The sequence below is a fragment of the Chaetodon auriga genome, chromosome 17 (genome assembly GCF_051107435.1).
Source record: "Chaetodon auriga isolate fChaAug3 chromosome 17, fChaAug3.hap1, whole genome shotgun sequence".
NCBI classification, from domain to species: domain Eukaryota; kingdom Metazoa; phylum Chordata; class Actinopteri; order Chaetodontiformes; family Chaetodontidae; genus Chaetodon; species Chaetodon auriga.
Window position 1 is genome coordinate 2169640 of NC_135090.1, and position 14524 is coordinate 2184163.

The window sequence follows — 14524 nt, forward strand, 5'->3', positions numbered from 1 at the left end:
ATTTTTAAATTACCTAAGTGTGTATGTATTGTATATTTTGTAAATTATCATAGGGTATATAACACTTCTGCAATATTTTTTTTGTCTTCTTGTCCTCTGACTTCTTGCACTCTGTCCTGTTGCTGCTGTAATGTGTGAATTTCCCGCATTGTGGGATGAATAAAGTCTATCTTATCTTATCTTACTGCCACCTACTGGATTGTAACAGCTTCACAGTGAGAAGTTTCCACAGTGTCCACCCAAACTGGTCCCATTCACAACATTGTCCATTCTATAAGACAGACCCAGTTGTCTGAGTTGCTGTAAATCCTTCCCTCAGTGTATGATCTAGATCTTATAGATATGTCACAAGAATCTCCTGGCAGCATCCAGCAGAATTTTGATCCTTTCTGCCTTCCCCTGCATTTCAAAAGGACTATTGATAACCATGACAATAAATGCCAAAAACCCTCTCTTGTCCATGCAGATATTGTTTCTTCTCCAGTTCCTTTTGCACTGCCACCAGTTTATCATTTCTCTCTACTCTCTTAGCAGCTTCAACCCTTTTCTGCTCTGAACTTATTCACTGTGATCTCCTCACTGCTTTTTGGACACTTTGCTGACCCAGCATGATGATTTCCCTCACGGTACAGGCACTTTGCTTGCTCTTCATCTTCTTTGCACTCCTCCTCTTTGTAATGTTCTTTCCTACATCTCCTCCATCTTCTGAGTCCACTACAAACTGCAGCGACATGTTCATATTCCTGACAATTGAAATATCTGAGAGGAGCTCTTTTTCACCAACTGTAGCAAACAACTTGTCCAAATCAGCAAGGCTTTATGTGTCTGTGTCTTTGACACACACTTGATGACAATCAACCCACTCCGTGTAATCTTGAATGATTGAACAACTCCAAGTTTCCCTCTTAAAAACTTGCTGACTTTGTGTGGATTCTTAAAAATCCTTTCTGTTTGTGTCTCTGCCAACATCCTCACTTCTTAAATTTCTTTGTTTATTGACCGACTGGACTCATTCAAACTACTCTCTGTACATCTTTTTATTTTCGTATTTGTCTTCATTTTCAAATTCATTCTCTGACTCAAACGCCGATGCCATTTCCACCCCACCCTGTCACTCCAGCTTCTGCATTCATATGGAGATATCTTTTAATAGAGATTACCCAAGAATTGACCTGAACCTGGCCCTGTCCCCATGTTCAAACTCTGTCTCCTCATCAAGATCACTTTTCCCCAAGCCCTCATTCTCAAAAGTCTGGCCCTGGAAGAAATGTGCACTCAATCTGTAATTTTGTAGTCACAATTTGCAATTGCTGTCATTTTTTTTTTTTTTTTTTTTAAATTTCTAACCTTTGTATGTAGTTTTCTTTAGAAATGCAATTGTGTGATTTGGCCACAAGAGTGCTCTGTTCTCAAGTTCAGCAGTTTAAAGTAAATTATGTGTATCTGATGGTTTGCTGTCCAAAGTAGCCTTCCAGCACAATTTAATGAGTAAAGCCAAACATTTTAGATGAAAATAAAATCAAAATGCAAGTTTTATCTTTGTCTTAAAACTGCCTCCATTATAGCAGGGAAAGCAAATCCTGACAGCTGAGAATGTTACTGTCAGATACAGTTCCCTTTGTGATCAGTACAAAAAGAAGATCACACATCACATTGACTTGTTTCCCCACAACAAGGAAGTTCTGTGATTTTCAGCCTGCTACCCCTAAATCAGTCCATCAAAGCAGGGGGAACACATAGCAGGACCTGTTCTAAACCACAGGCAAGCTAGTCCAATGCTAAGTGACAAAATAACAGTCCTATCGACTTTCCTTTCATAGAGGTCCAGCTCACATTTATGAACAACCATTTCCCAAAGCCAGAGAGTAGGAGAAGGCATGAAGACAGTCTGATGTTTTATTTTGCATTTGGACAGTGCTTCCAGCAGAGAAACAAGGATCTGTTATTTTGGTCCACAAGATTAATCAAGTCAAATACTGTCATGTATCCTGCATACTGAGTGACATTACAGCTTTTTTGTTATTTATGTATATGAATTATTAAACAAATGTCCCTCAGGATTCAGGAACACTCGTTCACCTGTTGGTGGCTACATGTGTGTAAAGTAGTATATATGACCTGGTGATAGTGTAAAGCTATTTCTGTCATATTTAGGATTAGACAATAACCTATTTGCAGCTAACGCTAAGCAGATAGCAGTATGGATTTCTATTGTGACACAACATCAAACAATGCAGTGCAAAGACATGCCATTAGGCAAAGAGTGAACTAAAAGTCAAAGGAAGACTTGTCCTCTTCTTGTTACAGTTTCCTGTACTGACGTAGAGTAAATGTTCACAGTATTTGCTGTGCAAAGCAGAAGGAGGCAGCTCAGGGTTTACTGGGCGAGCGCGAGGTGAACACTCCTGAAGCCTCCAGCATGGTCTTTCTTCGTGCCGTCTCCTTGGCCACATTGTGGTTGAGCCGCCTCAGGCGTTCCTGGAGAAAGAATATTTATGTTATTGCTTGTATTATTTTACTCTTTGTTAGCTTGCATGTGTTTTTCTGTTTTTAAAGTTGATAATTAAGGTAGTGATTGGTACTAGTATGACATGATTTCAGGGGGGACACAGGGGACATGTCCCCTTCAATACATACTGTACATGAAAGCATGAGGACTTTCATTTTGATGACCCACGAAAATACGGCTTACTGATGCAGCAATGCCTCTGACAAAGTACAGCAGATGGTGACAATATGCATCCTCAAAAACAATGCTTGTAACATCCCATAAAATTGAAAGAAAAAAAAAAAAAAAAGATGAAGAAATTATGCACAGTTTATAACCATGGAGGAGCCAGAAGGGAAAAGGGAGACGAGGTCTGATATTAGGTAAAACTAAGTGAAATTCACATTCAAAGTCCAATTTCACTCTGTAAACACAGAGCACTGATCTACTTTGAACAGTTTTGCTTAGTATGGGAGCTGTAAGAGCAATCCTTTATGTTAAACATGTGATTTCAACTGTCATGGCTTATGTGTAGATTTAAACTTTGGAGCTTTATGTTTTTTCCCCCCTCAGAATTATTTAGAGGCTTGAAAAAGGTCTAACTCTAATAGATTTGATCAATGTTTTAATAGTCGTGACTAAACTGTATTCTTGTTTTCAGTGAGCTTCAATAACATAGTTGAGATGTCTGTGATTTCTAAAAATCATTCTATGACACAGATATGTTTTGCTTGTGCAGAAAGTTTTGAACATGGGCAAGAAACTTTTTTGAAACACATATGAGCTATTAAAGCCCGGGGTTTGTATAAAGAATTCAAATGAATGAATTTATCATTAATGTGTAATGTGCAACATACACATTTAAAGAGGTTGCTTCCCCAAACAAAGAACACAAAAGGGGATGCAAGAGTAAATCAAAGTCACTGTTAAACACTGATTCGTGCAACTTTACACCAAAGGGTTGTCACTCACCTGAGCATTCTGCAGGATGTTGTTTACCAGCACCACTCTGCGTCTTGCATTCAGCAGCTTCTTTACATATGGGTCCAAGTCCAAAGCTACTTTCTGATGTTCATTTATCCTGCACAGCTCTGCAAAGAACGTCCATTACAAGACACATGAAAGCAAATCGACGGTTAGCAAACACGTTATGTACCATATATGTATTTTTAAAAAGATATAGGCAATTTAATAATAAATTAGCAAACCACATGAGGAAGGGATTTAAAAGGCATTGTATAGTAAATTACCTGTGGCCAGGTTGTCTATATGTTCTCTTAATTCTACCTGACTTTCTCTGCAAAGAATAAAAGAATGGCATTAATCCAGAGGGAAGACAGATGTGACAAGAATGCAGCGCAAAACATCAGTTGAAGTGCAAATAGCTGTGCGCGTTCTGTGTTTATTCATCATTTAAAAACAGGATAACAAACATTCCTCGACATGACAATGCTGGTCTTTGTTAAAACAAAGCTCATGTCAGACACAGCAGCTGTGAACACACTGTGACATGTGACATGTCTGACCAGTGATTTCGGGGCAATAGCGGCTCATGAAGCCTGTAGGGCAGTTGGCTGATAAGTATAAAAAGCAACATCTTCGACGTGAGGGAGAAAATGCTAAACACCACCATATCGTATGTTCTGCAAAGTCACGAGACAGTGAAGGGATTTCCAGGCGGAAGTTAATGTTAGCTAGCGCGGACTGCAGCAACAGCTTGTGATTAATAACAGCAAAAAAGGATTCAATAAATTTACCTGACTGAGTGTACATGCAAGTCGAGCTGTTGGATAGCTGGTTTCAGGAGGTCGAGCAAACCCTCGGCAATAGCATCTTTACCTGAAGAAGTCTCTACGAGAGCCGCTGCAGCCATTTCAGTAAATCAACACAGCCAGACAGGAAACGACGTCACGGTCACGTCGGAGTCATAAGAGCTTCTCCATTTTCTTTCCGAGGACAGTCAGTTTAGCTAGCAGCACCATTTCAGGGAGAAGCGCCGCAAAACCTTGTCTCTTGCATTTTACAATTATTTTGAGAAAACCCGACTTTTTGCTCATTTACTCTACAGCATTTAATTAGGAAGCTAGCATATCGCAGGTTTGTTAAAAGAGAAGACTATAAGGACACCCACACGGCCGCCCCACCGTGCTGGAACGAGCTAGCTGCTAAAGCTAACTTTAGCTGGCTGTAAGGCTTTTCTCGACCGACGCAACATTCATTGTAAGTAAATATTGCTTTACTTGTAAACATTTGAATTCTAGTTGAGCTTCGTAAATAGACGCAAATAACTTAACCTAGAATGTAGGCCGCTTTTGTAAGACTTATTTGAAGTGCAGGTCCGACTCGCAAACTTGTTTGTGTTAGCTAGGTAGTTAAGTTTGAAAAGGATGCTCTGTGTTCTTTATCCTGTACCACCTTATTGAACGAAGCTAGGCTCCTAACAGATTGAATCACATGTCTTCAGTATCGAGACATGCATTCTAATCTCAGAGCCAAATTTATCGATAACGTTACGGCTTCATCTAGAGCGGAGAAAATAAACATGGTGGCTCTAATGATATATGACCAAGCAGCTGCTCAACATTTCACCTGACCGACTCAGTAATGCGCAGGCCCCACCACCTTGTGATTAGGTACATATTATGTGTTTGGTAGTAGTCTGCATGATTGAAGGGCTTAGTAAAGGTATTGACCGATGAAAAAAAATCAGTCTCAATTCAAGGTGCGATCGGAATGTCTCTTTGAAACGGATGGTGGTGTTAATGGATTTTGGAAGCGTTCCTGAACTGAGTGAGCCAATCAAATGAGCCATAGACACGGGGTTGGTAATTAACGTCACTGATTAGCATTCAATATTTAACTCACCCTGACAGAGACGGAAACACCAATTACAGTGTTTTATAAATAAGACATTTTCAATTGTTCATTAGTTATGTTTACCCCAGCAATTGTGCTTACAGCATAGGATCACGTTTGATAGCATTTTATTAAATCTACTTTCGAATTCCTTTTCAAATCTAATTTGGTTTTGCTTCTAACATTCAAGGTTACGTTCCACTGGGGTAAATTTGTTATGGATTTGTTTTTGTTATTTAGTGAGAATTCACGATACAAAAGGACAACATCAACAATAAATCACATGTAAAAATATGTTAGCATGCAAGTGTGTGAAATGTGACCAGGGTAGTGCAAAGAATGCGGCGTGGTGCTTAGAATGAAAGAGAAATGGAGTCTTTTCATCCTCTGAACAGCTGCCCTGACACGGTGGCCTGAGGACAGTGGTTCAGACCTCCTCTGGAGTTGGATGGCAGTTCAGTATAGCATTAGCCATCCTAAGGACCTGCCTGTTATAAAAGACCAAAAGCTTGGCCTGACTCCTTCAAGAGATGGTACTGACAATTCTAACAAGACTCCCAATCTAATATTACTGGACAAATATAGGTTTCTAAACCAATCAGTAATACAGACGGTGAAAACCGATTCAGTGGCCCTTCTGTAAAGAGATTCACGATCTCTTTAGAACTGTTGAGTTAATCTAATCAAAGATACAAAAAAAAACCTAAGATCTATTACCAGCCTTTGTTGTCTGAAAGACAAAACTGTTTTGAGTGTCAGGCAGCATCAAGCTACTTAAACAGGCCTTTTTCACAACATGCATCTTGACTTGTGGTAGTGGGAAAGACACAGGTGTAATTAATAACATTAGTGGTGGCTAAGTTCTGTTGGACACCCCAGTAAGATATTACAGTGAGCCAGCACGCACAATACCAGGACCTCCCCTGAGTGGAATACAGCCACCATTAATGTTATTACACACACTTGAATTTCCTCTTATGACATGTCAAAATGTCTATTAGATGAACAGTTGAAAATCTGTAATGTTGATTATATATTAATCTGATACATCAGAATACCTTTTGTAGCCTCCAATGAAAGTATGTTAACACGTAATGTTGAGTCAAATGTCCACACTGATACTGTATGTTATTGCAGTCAAAATTTTGCTTACATCCATTCTGGGGACTACCAGATAACCTTGTTTCATTTTCTCTCCCACCTGTTTCTAGGAGCCTGCAAACGGAGTCTGTCAAAATGAGTGCAGCCTCCTCCCAAAAAGTTATCCTGAAAAGCACCACCAAAGTGTCCCTAAATGAGCGGTGAGGCGCCACGCACCCTGTCAGCAGTTAAACACCAGATGCAAGGGCCAGCCTTGGCTTGTGAAGGTTCTAGTGCTCCCTACAGAAGGCTACTGTTGGGAACCGGACCCGACATGGATGCTATTTTGACTCTCCATAGTGTGTGCACTGCTCACTCAACTTTATTGGTCCCATCACATTTTTCAAGGCACCGGCAGAGTTAAATGTGGTTGTAATGTGTGGCCCAGGGGGCTTTCCCTGGGCCCAATATCTTGCATGAGCAGTGCACACATGTAGACAAAGGGAGAGCGTAGTGGTCAAACTTGGTAAGCCTTGGTAAGCCTATGCTGGACTAGACCACTGTCCTACAAATGCCTTGGCACTCCTGCTCCCTGTTACTTACACAGCAGAGTATACATAAAGTATACGCTTTTTAAAGGGGAGAGGAAGGCTTAAACTAAACCAGGGAGATGAGGCACCTCTTAATCCTCTCTGCCTCTCAAGCTTTCTCTCTCAAACCAATGGACGAGAAGCACATGCTCCTTTTATCCTCCTGTTCTGTCGTTGTCTTTCTCCTTTCTGCTCTATATCTATTAAGGACCAGATACTCAGTCCTAGCTTGGACGTGACAGAGAGTTCCCCTTCCCCCTCCCATCTCTCCTTCCCTGTTTTGAGTCACTCCGTGGTTTAACCACAAGTCACGGTCCATGCTGTAAGTGGCTGGGTGGCCAAGCACTCCTCATGTCCAGGGCCTCTGCTGCTGCAGCATGATGACACCCCAGCAAGTCAGTTGGAGGCCTGTAAGTGGCAAATTGTGCTGTTCTTCTGGCGCCTTCTCTCTGCTACTGTCCTTCAGTCTATCTTTGCTCTCTCAGTTTCTTTTATTTCTCAGGTTGCCTTTCTTCTTGTGCTTGTTAGAACATATGCTTAATTCAGCTATCAGTCATTCTGGCCTTATGTCATATGATTGAGAGAGAAAATGAGTGCCAGCAAGTGGAACATAAGCCTTACATGACAGAAGAGCCAGCACAGTCTGTGTGGCTGCACCCATGATATGAGAAATGACTTGATGTGGAAACCTGCTTCCTCCTCCTCCTCCTCCTCCTCCTCTGTATATCCCCTGTCCCCTTCTTTTACTCCCTCCTTCTTTTTCCCTCCCACCTCTAAAGCTTCACTAACATGCTGAAGAACAAGCAGCCTACTGCAGTAAGCGTTCGAGCCACCATGCAACAGCAGCATTTGGCCAGTGCCCGTAATCGCCGGCTGGCCCAGCAGATGGAGAACCGGCCATCAGTACAAGCTGCTCTGAATCACAAGCAGGTGAGGGCAAAGATGTGTCAGTGGAACTTTTTAACACGGAGAGCTGTGTTAAGTGTAGACTGACCTGCACTGATGCTGTCTAGTTTAAAGAGGTAATGACGGGTCTCTCTAACATGGACCTTCTGCTTATTTGTCTAAGCCAAGACTTCTCAGTAATGCAGAGATTTGGGATGGGGAATTTTTGCATCTTTCATTAGAGTCTGTATCTACAGCTATTTTCGCTGCCTTAGCAGTACTAAACATGACAGCTAAATTAACCCTGAACAATAAAATTGGTGAACTACCCTAATATCAGACTTAATATCAGTTTATGTCTTTGGTCATAGCAGTCACAAGGTAAAGACCATAAATACGCCATTCACATTACAAGATAATCCAACATGAGCGTGCCTTTTGTATATATGACTTTCCTATGCAGCACTTCGCCGGATGACATTGAGTTGTGTTGCAGTTGAAGTTGAACCTAGCGCAACTCTTTAACTGGCACCTTGACTTGACAACACTGCTGTTGATGTATATGCCCATTCAAATAAATGAGAGGGCTGGGTTTTTTCACACAGGCTTACTGTCATCTGAATGCAGCCTTAGACCATCACTGAGCCCCTGTAACCATCTGCTGTAGGATGACTTCAAGTCAGGATTGGCCACCATCATTTTATTTTGTTATAATTGCATCTGTAAATAACTTGTGTCAGAGCCTGAAGCAGCGCCTGGGGAAGAGCAACATCCAGGCCAGGCTGGGTCGGCCTGTCGGGGCTCTGATGCGTGGAGGACCTGTTGGAGGCCGAGGAGGAATTCGAGGAATGGCTCGGGGAGGCCTCAGAGGACGAGCGAGAGGAGGCACAATGAGAGGAGCTCTGTCCCTGAGAGGTGTGTGTCCACAGCCGTACACAGTAGTTACGGTCAAATTGTCTTTTTTGCTTAAGAAGGTTCCCGACGGAGTGAAATGCTGTGCAAGTGTCTGCAGTGGCATGAAAAAGTCTTGGCACCCCTGGGCAAAATTTCTGTAAATAGCTAAGCGAGTAAAAGATGACGTGATTTCTAAAAGGAAAGGAATAAAGTCACTTTTCAAAATAACTTGTAAATAACTAGCTTGTAAAGGCTTTTTGTAACCAGTTAAGACTCTTTCAGTTCTTTTTTTGGAGTATTTTTGCCCATTCTTCCTGCTAAAGGCTTCTAGTTCTGTGAGGTTTTTTTGTCCATCTTGCGTACACTGCGCTTTTGAAGTCTGTGTACAGATTTTTGATGATGTTTAGGTCAGGGGACTGTCAGGACCATGGCAAAGTCTTCAGCTTTTTTGATTTTGAGGTCCTTTGTCCTTCTGTAGAAGTCATCCTCAGCTTTTTTACAGACAGTGTGATTTTTGCTTTCAGACTTCGTTGGTATTTAATTGCATCCATCCCAGTGCCACTGGCTGCAACATAAAAAAACTTTCTATTTTAACTTCAGCAGTCCACAGGACTTGTTTCCAAAATGCGTCTGGCTTATTTAGATGTTCCATTGCAAACTTCTGACTCTGACATTTGTGGTGCGGACACAGGAAAATTTTCATGTCATGACTCCTCCATGAAGGTCATATTTGTGTTGATGTCTCCTCACAGTAGAGCAGTGCACCACCACACAGAGTCTGCTAAAGCTTGAGGATCTTTTGCAGTCAAATGAGGGTTTTACTTGCCTTTCTAGCAATCCTGTCAGCAGCTCTCTCAAGAAGTGTTCTTGGTATTCCAGACCTCAACTCGACCTCTACCAAGCCTGCTGTGTGCATCAGTTATTTTAATTTGTGCAAGGCTGCTGCTTAAAGGAGCCCATGGCTGCTGATTGTTGGGACACGGTTTGAGGAGTCGGGTATTTATAATATAAACCTTTTAAATTTGCATCACTTGGCCTTTCCTAATGATGATTGTGATCATACCATAGCCCTAACAAGCTAATTAAGGTCTAAGACCTTGGTAAATGTTATCTGAGAGCTCAGATCTGTTGGGGTGCCCAAGCTTTTACATAGTACTTCTTTCTCCTTTCACTCTTGAATTGTTATAAACAACAATAATATGCTAATCTTGCTTAAAATGTTAAAAAGAATGTTTTTTCTTCAGGTTTATGCCTTTTGGAGGTCAGCACAGGGTTGAACCAGTTATGTTTAGGTTCAAGCGTACCTGAGTTTCAAAGTAATTTGTATCTTGGAGTTTCTTAGTTCACATGCTAACATTTTAAGGGTTACAGCAGCTAAGTAGTTCTAATGTCGGTATAAGTTAAATCTTTTACCTAGCCCATAGTAGGTGTAATGTCCTCTGTAATGTAGCAATTGGTATGGTGCAGTGTTTTGAAAGGTGAGAAAATTTGGAGGATGAAGTGGGGCAAAGTATATTGGCTGTTTTCGTTGTCAATGCATTGTTGTAACAGTACACAAACTAATGCCAACACTATATTATAAGAATAGCAGAGCTGTTGACTAAATTTGACATTAGACATTAATGCTATCGAGATGACAAGCAGATAAACAGGGTCGTTTCTAACAGCTTTTCCAGTGTATCATTATTTGTTCATCATAGCATTCCAACTTTCATCTGCCCAGTAATGAGATACTGTTATTACCCCATGGTGTAGATGACGCTTACTGTTGTTATTTTGCACTAACTTTACATTAGGGTTGTATCATTATCACCTGATCATAGTACTTTGTCCTAGTTTGTGTACCTTTTTGTTGTTTCTTGGTGATAAATGTCATCCATTTTTAGCCAATAGCTTCTTCACTATCGCTTGAGCGTTCAAAGATGGGCAGCAATAAGGAAATAAACATTGCATTAAGAATGGTGCTTTTCACTGATTTGTCACAGGAAGTGCTAATCATTTTCTGAGATGAACCTTAACCACTCTGTAATGCAACCAAACATCGACATTTGTAATATCAAACTTTTCAGCCCATCGTTTGGTGTAGACTTTGCACCTTATCTTAAGGGAGAACTTGTGTGTTGCGAGTGCAACAGGCCAGTGTTCATCTTCTGCTCACTTGACTATTCACAGTAAGTTTTGACCTGGGGTGCCCAAACTTTTTTTTTTATGCTCTGAATTTTCCGATTGCTAAGGGAAGGTGTTTCATTGCTTCTTGTCATATCTCCTTGACCATAGGCTACAAGACCATCCTTTATAAAAGGAAAGGAGACTTGCTATCCCACAAGTTAAAGTGACACACCATTTGACTGTTCACAAAAACAACTGATCACCGTGTTATTACACGTCCACTGCCTGTATCAGCCATAACAACTTCAAAGAAAAATCAAGTGAACATTTCAAGTTGTTTACTGAGTTGTGTGATGGGACTTAAACCATTATATGCATAAGCTTCTGATCTGATCAAAATCAGTATATTAACCATAACACACAAGTGTTTCTTTGAAGAAAAAGCAACATGAGGCATTTTTAGCCAGATGGTGTTTTTAATTCAGTTCTGTTTCATACCCAATCATGATACTATCACCTGTTACCAATGAACCTGTTTACCTGTGGAATGTTCCAAACAGGTGTTTTTGGAGCATTCCACGACTTTCCCAATCTTGGATATAGATTTTTCATCTTGTTTGGGTTTGCATGAAGTGATGATGTTACTTTGTGTTGCACAGGGAAGCGAGTGTCTACAGGGGCCTCCATGCGAGGCCGTGGCTCTGCTGGCCGTCTGGCAATGCGCAGAGGAGGCCGCCATCGTGGAGGACCTGCTGGCAGAGGAGGAGCTCTGTCCCGAGGAGCAGTACGAGGGGGAGTAGCCAGAGGTCAGGATGACTGTTTCATTTTCTCAATTATTTAAGTGTGAAGACAATTACTTTAATTGAATTAGCATAGTCAAAACTGAGTAACTCAAACTTGTTGAGATGAATTGAATTGTTGTCTCTAGCTTAATGCTATCCAGTGACCATTGCTGTGTATTTTGGACAGGCCGTGGTGGACTGCGAGGTCGTGGTGGTTTTGCTGGTCGAGGTGGTCGTGGCCGCGGGCGGGGCCGAGGTGTTGGCCGACCAACTGTGACCCGTGAACAACTGGACAACCAGCTGGATGCCTACATGTCAAAGACCAAAGGTCATCTGGATGCTGAACTGGATGCCTACATGGCCCAGGCAGACCCAGACAGCATGGAGTGATGCTGAAGAATTCTGAAGCAGAAGCACGCAGAGTCAATGCAGAACTGTACAGCTGAACTCACACATAGTGTAGTGTATTTTACACCAGATTGATGTGCTGAGAAATTGTGTTGATAATTTAAGATGAGCGGTGGCAGTCCAGGATTCTTAGCTTTGGAACAGCAGGAAATCAAGGCGTCGCCTGAATGTGCTTCGACCATGACTCAATTCTGCATCAACCCACTCCAACAAAACCCTTTTCATTCTGGAATAACTGTGTGAGGGGACATTTTTAAATATTAACGAACCCTGCTGTCAGTTGACTTTAATGTTTTGTTTTAGTTTTTTGTTTTTTGTTTTTTGTTTTTTTTTTTTATAAATACATACAACCTGAGAAACACTTAGAACAGATATCTGTAATGGCTTAAAATTGGTCAGTGATCCAGGGAACTTTGGATAGGAACTTTGTGTTGAAGTCCATCTTTTTTTGTGTTTGTTTTTTTTACTTTTATTTTAAATTAGATTTTAGTGTTGGTGTGCACAGACCTTTGGAGATTGGATTTTGGAAACATTGCAGTGCAAAACCTTCCCAAAATATTTGTTAAAAAGAATGTAAGGAAAGCGTTTTGTGCCAAGAATCCACGTCTTTGTTTTGTATTTAAAAGGGGTAGCACATTGAAGTTTTCTGTCCTCCATATCTTCCACCTGTCCACGCTCTTCGGAGGAGTGCTGGCATTCTTAACTTGGGCTTGAGAGCATTTGTATGACGTTACCCAAAGCAAGTAAAATAAGTTTTAATTAAAATGAAAATGGTGATTTCCCTTATTTTGTCAATTGTATGAATCCTAAATGCCCTTGAGTAAAATGTTGAGCACGGAGCGAATGAAGAAGTGAGTTGAAATGTTATGTTTCTCTGAGTGAATATTTAAATTAGCCAGAAATGGTAAAGTCAGAAATAGTTTAGCTCAAATTTGATTCTTCCATGGTGGAATTGGATATATGATGGCTTTAAGAAGTTAATTCCCAACCGAGCAAGGTTTATGTCATCCCCATCATCTTCTTCATTTGCATATGTCTTTGGGTGAGAGATTGTCTTTACCTCAGTTTTCATCAATTTGGAGGCCTGATAGGATAAAATTATCCAGTAAATCACAAGCAAATAAAAATGAGGCATGTGCAGAAAAAACAAACCTAAAAATAATGATTTTTCTGTTTCATATTTATTTTTTTTATTTAGCCAGGTTAGTCCCATTGAGATTAAGAATCTCTTTTTCAAGGGAGACCTGGCCAAGACGGGCAGCAGCAAAAACACAAAGTTGCAGACAGAGACACACAAGGAGACAAAATACAATTCACAAGCACTAAAATTTGCATAAAGAAAAACTATCTATAAATCAAGACGAGAGTTTCTGGGAGTAATTTGTACAAACGTCAAGCTAAAAACATCAACATCCCATAGAAACTGCTTCCAAGTCCTTCATTTTAGATTTAAAAACATTTAACGACACGAGCTCCTTCAGTTTTAAATCATTCTGCAACAAATTCCAGGCTGAGGGTGCGGAATACCCAAAAGCCCTTTTCCCAATTTCAGTCCGAGCATTTGGGACAGAGAGCATAAAGAGGTCCTGAGAACGCAGTGAATACTGCCCGGTGTTTTTTTGCGTAATGAAAACACACAGGTAATATGGAAGCAGACCAAGAATTGCCTTATATATAAAGGTGTACCAATGTAGGAGCCTACGGGTCGCCGGGGGGGCCATCCTACCTGAGAGTACAACTCACAGTGATGAGTCAGTGCTTTACAATTTGTAATGAACCTTAGGGACGCATGGTAGGCCGTGTCAACCATATGGAGACATTGGGTAGAGGCATGCATGTACAAGAGATCACCATAGTCTAATACAGGTAAAAAAGTTGCAGCAACTAGACGCTTTTTTACATTAAAAGAAAAACACAACTTATTCCGAAAATAAAAACCCAGTTTTAGCCTCAGTTTTTTCACCAGGTTCAGCACATGAGGTTTAAAATTAAGGGAGTCATCGATCAAGATACCCAGGTACTTGTACGAGTTAACAACTTCTATCTCCTTTCCATCAACAGTGACCACCACAGGTACATTTTGTAACCTAGCTTTTGACGTGGTAAACAGCATAAGCTTCGTCTTATCTGCATTTAAAACAAGTTTCAGCTCATGCAGTTTATCCTGAACAACCACAAAAGCCTTTTGCAAGTGCTCAACAGCCAGTGCAAGAGATGCTGCACAGCAGTATAAAACAGTGTCATCAGCATAGAAATGGAAAGTAGCATTAGACACATTTTGACCCAGATTATTCACATAAATAGTGAACAAGAGTGGACCTAATACAGAGCCTTGTGGCACACCTTTGTGGATCGATACAATATCTGAGCATAGACCATCATACCTAAATGCACTGAGAACGATTACTAAGATAGTTTGAAAACCAAGAAAC

At 40.8% G+C, this 14524-nt stretch overlaps 2 protein-coding genes across 3 annotated transcripts; one reads left to right on the forward strand and one right to left on the reverse strand.

Moving 5' to 3' along the window:
* Nucleotides 1-1882: 1882 nt before the first annotated feature.
* Nucleotides 1883-4399, reverse strand: snapin (SNAP associated protein). The gene is made up of 4 exons (XM_076754333.1): nucleotides 4246-4399; nucleotides 3739-3785; nucleotides 3461-3579; nucleotides 1883-2478 (listed from the first exon to the last, which is right to left on the reverse strand). Exons 1-4 carry the CDS (start codon nucleotides 4359-4361, stop codon nucleotides 2371-2373), a joined length of 390 nt encoding a protein of 129 aa, XP_076610448.1. The 5' UTR covers nucleotides 4362-4399; the 3' UTR covers nucleotides 1883-2370.
* Nucleotides 4400-4476: 77 nt separating this feature from the next.
* On the forward strand, nucleotides 4477-12863 carry chtopa (chromatin target of PRMT1a). 2 transcript variants are annotated; one of them, XM_076754331.1, is made up of 6 exons: nucleotides 4477-4708; nucleotides 6556-6645; nucleotides 7794-7944; nucleotides 8640-8814; nucleotides 11562-11708; nucleotides 11872-12863. In XM_076754331.1, exons 2-6 carry the CDS (start codon nucleotides 6581-6583, stop codon nucleotides 12072-12074), a joined length of 741 nt encoding a protein of 246 aa, XP_076610446.1. In that variant the 5' UTR covers nucleotides 4477-4708; nucleotides 6556-6580; the 3' UTR covers nucleotides 12075-12863. The 2 variants fall into 2 exon arrangements, with proteins under 2 accessions (XP_076610446.1, XP_076610447.1); XM_076754332.1 differs by lacking the exons at nucleotides 4477-4708; nucleotides 6556-6645 and adding an exon at nucleotides 7298-7424.
* The last annotated feature ends 1661 nt before the right edge of the window (nucleotides 12864-14524 follow it).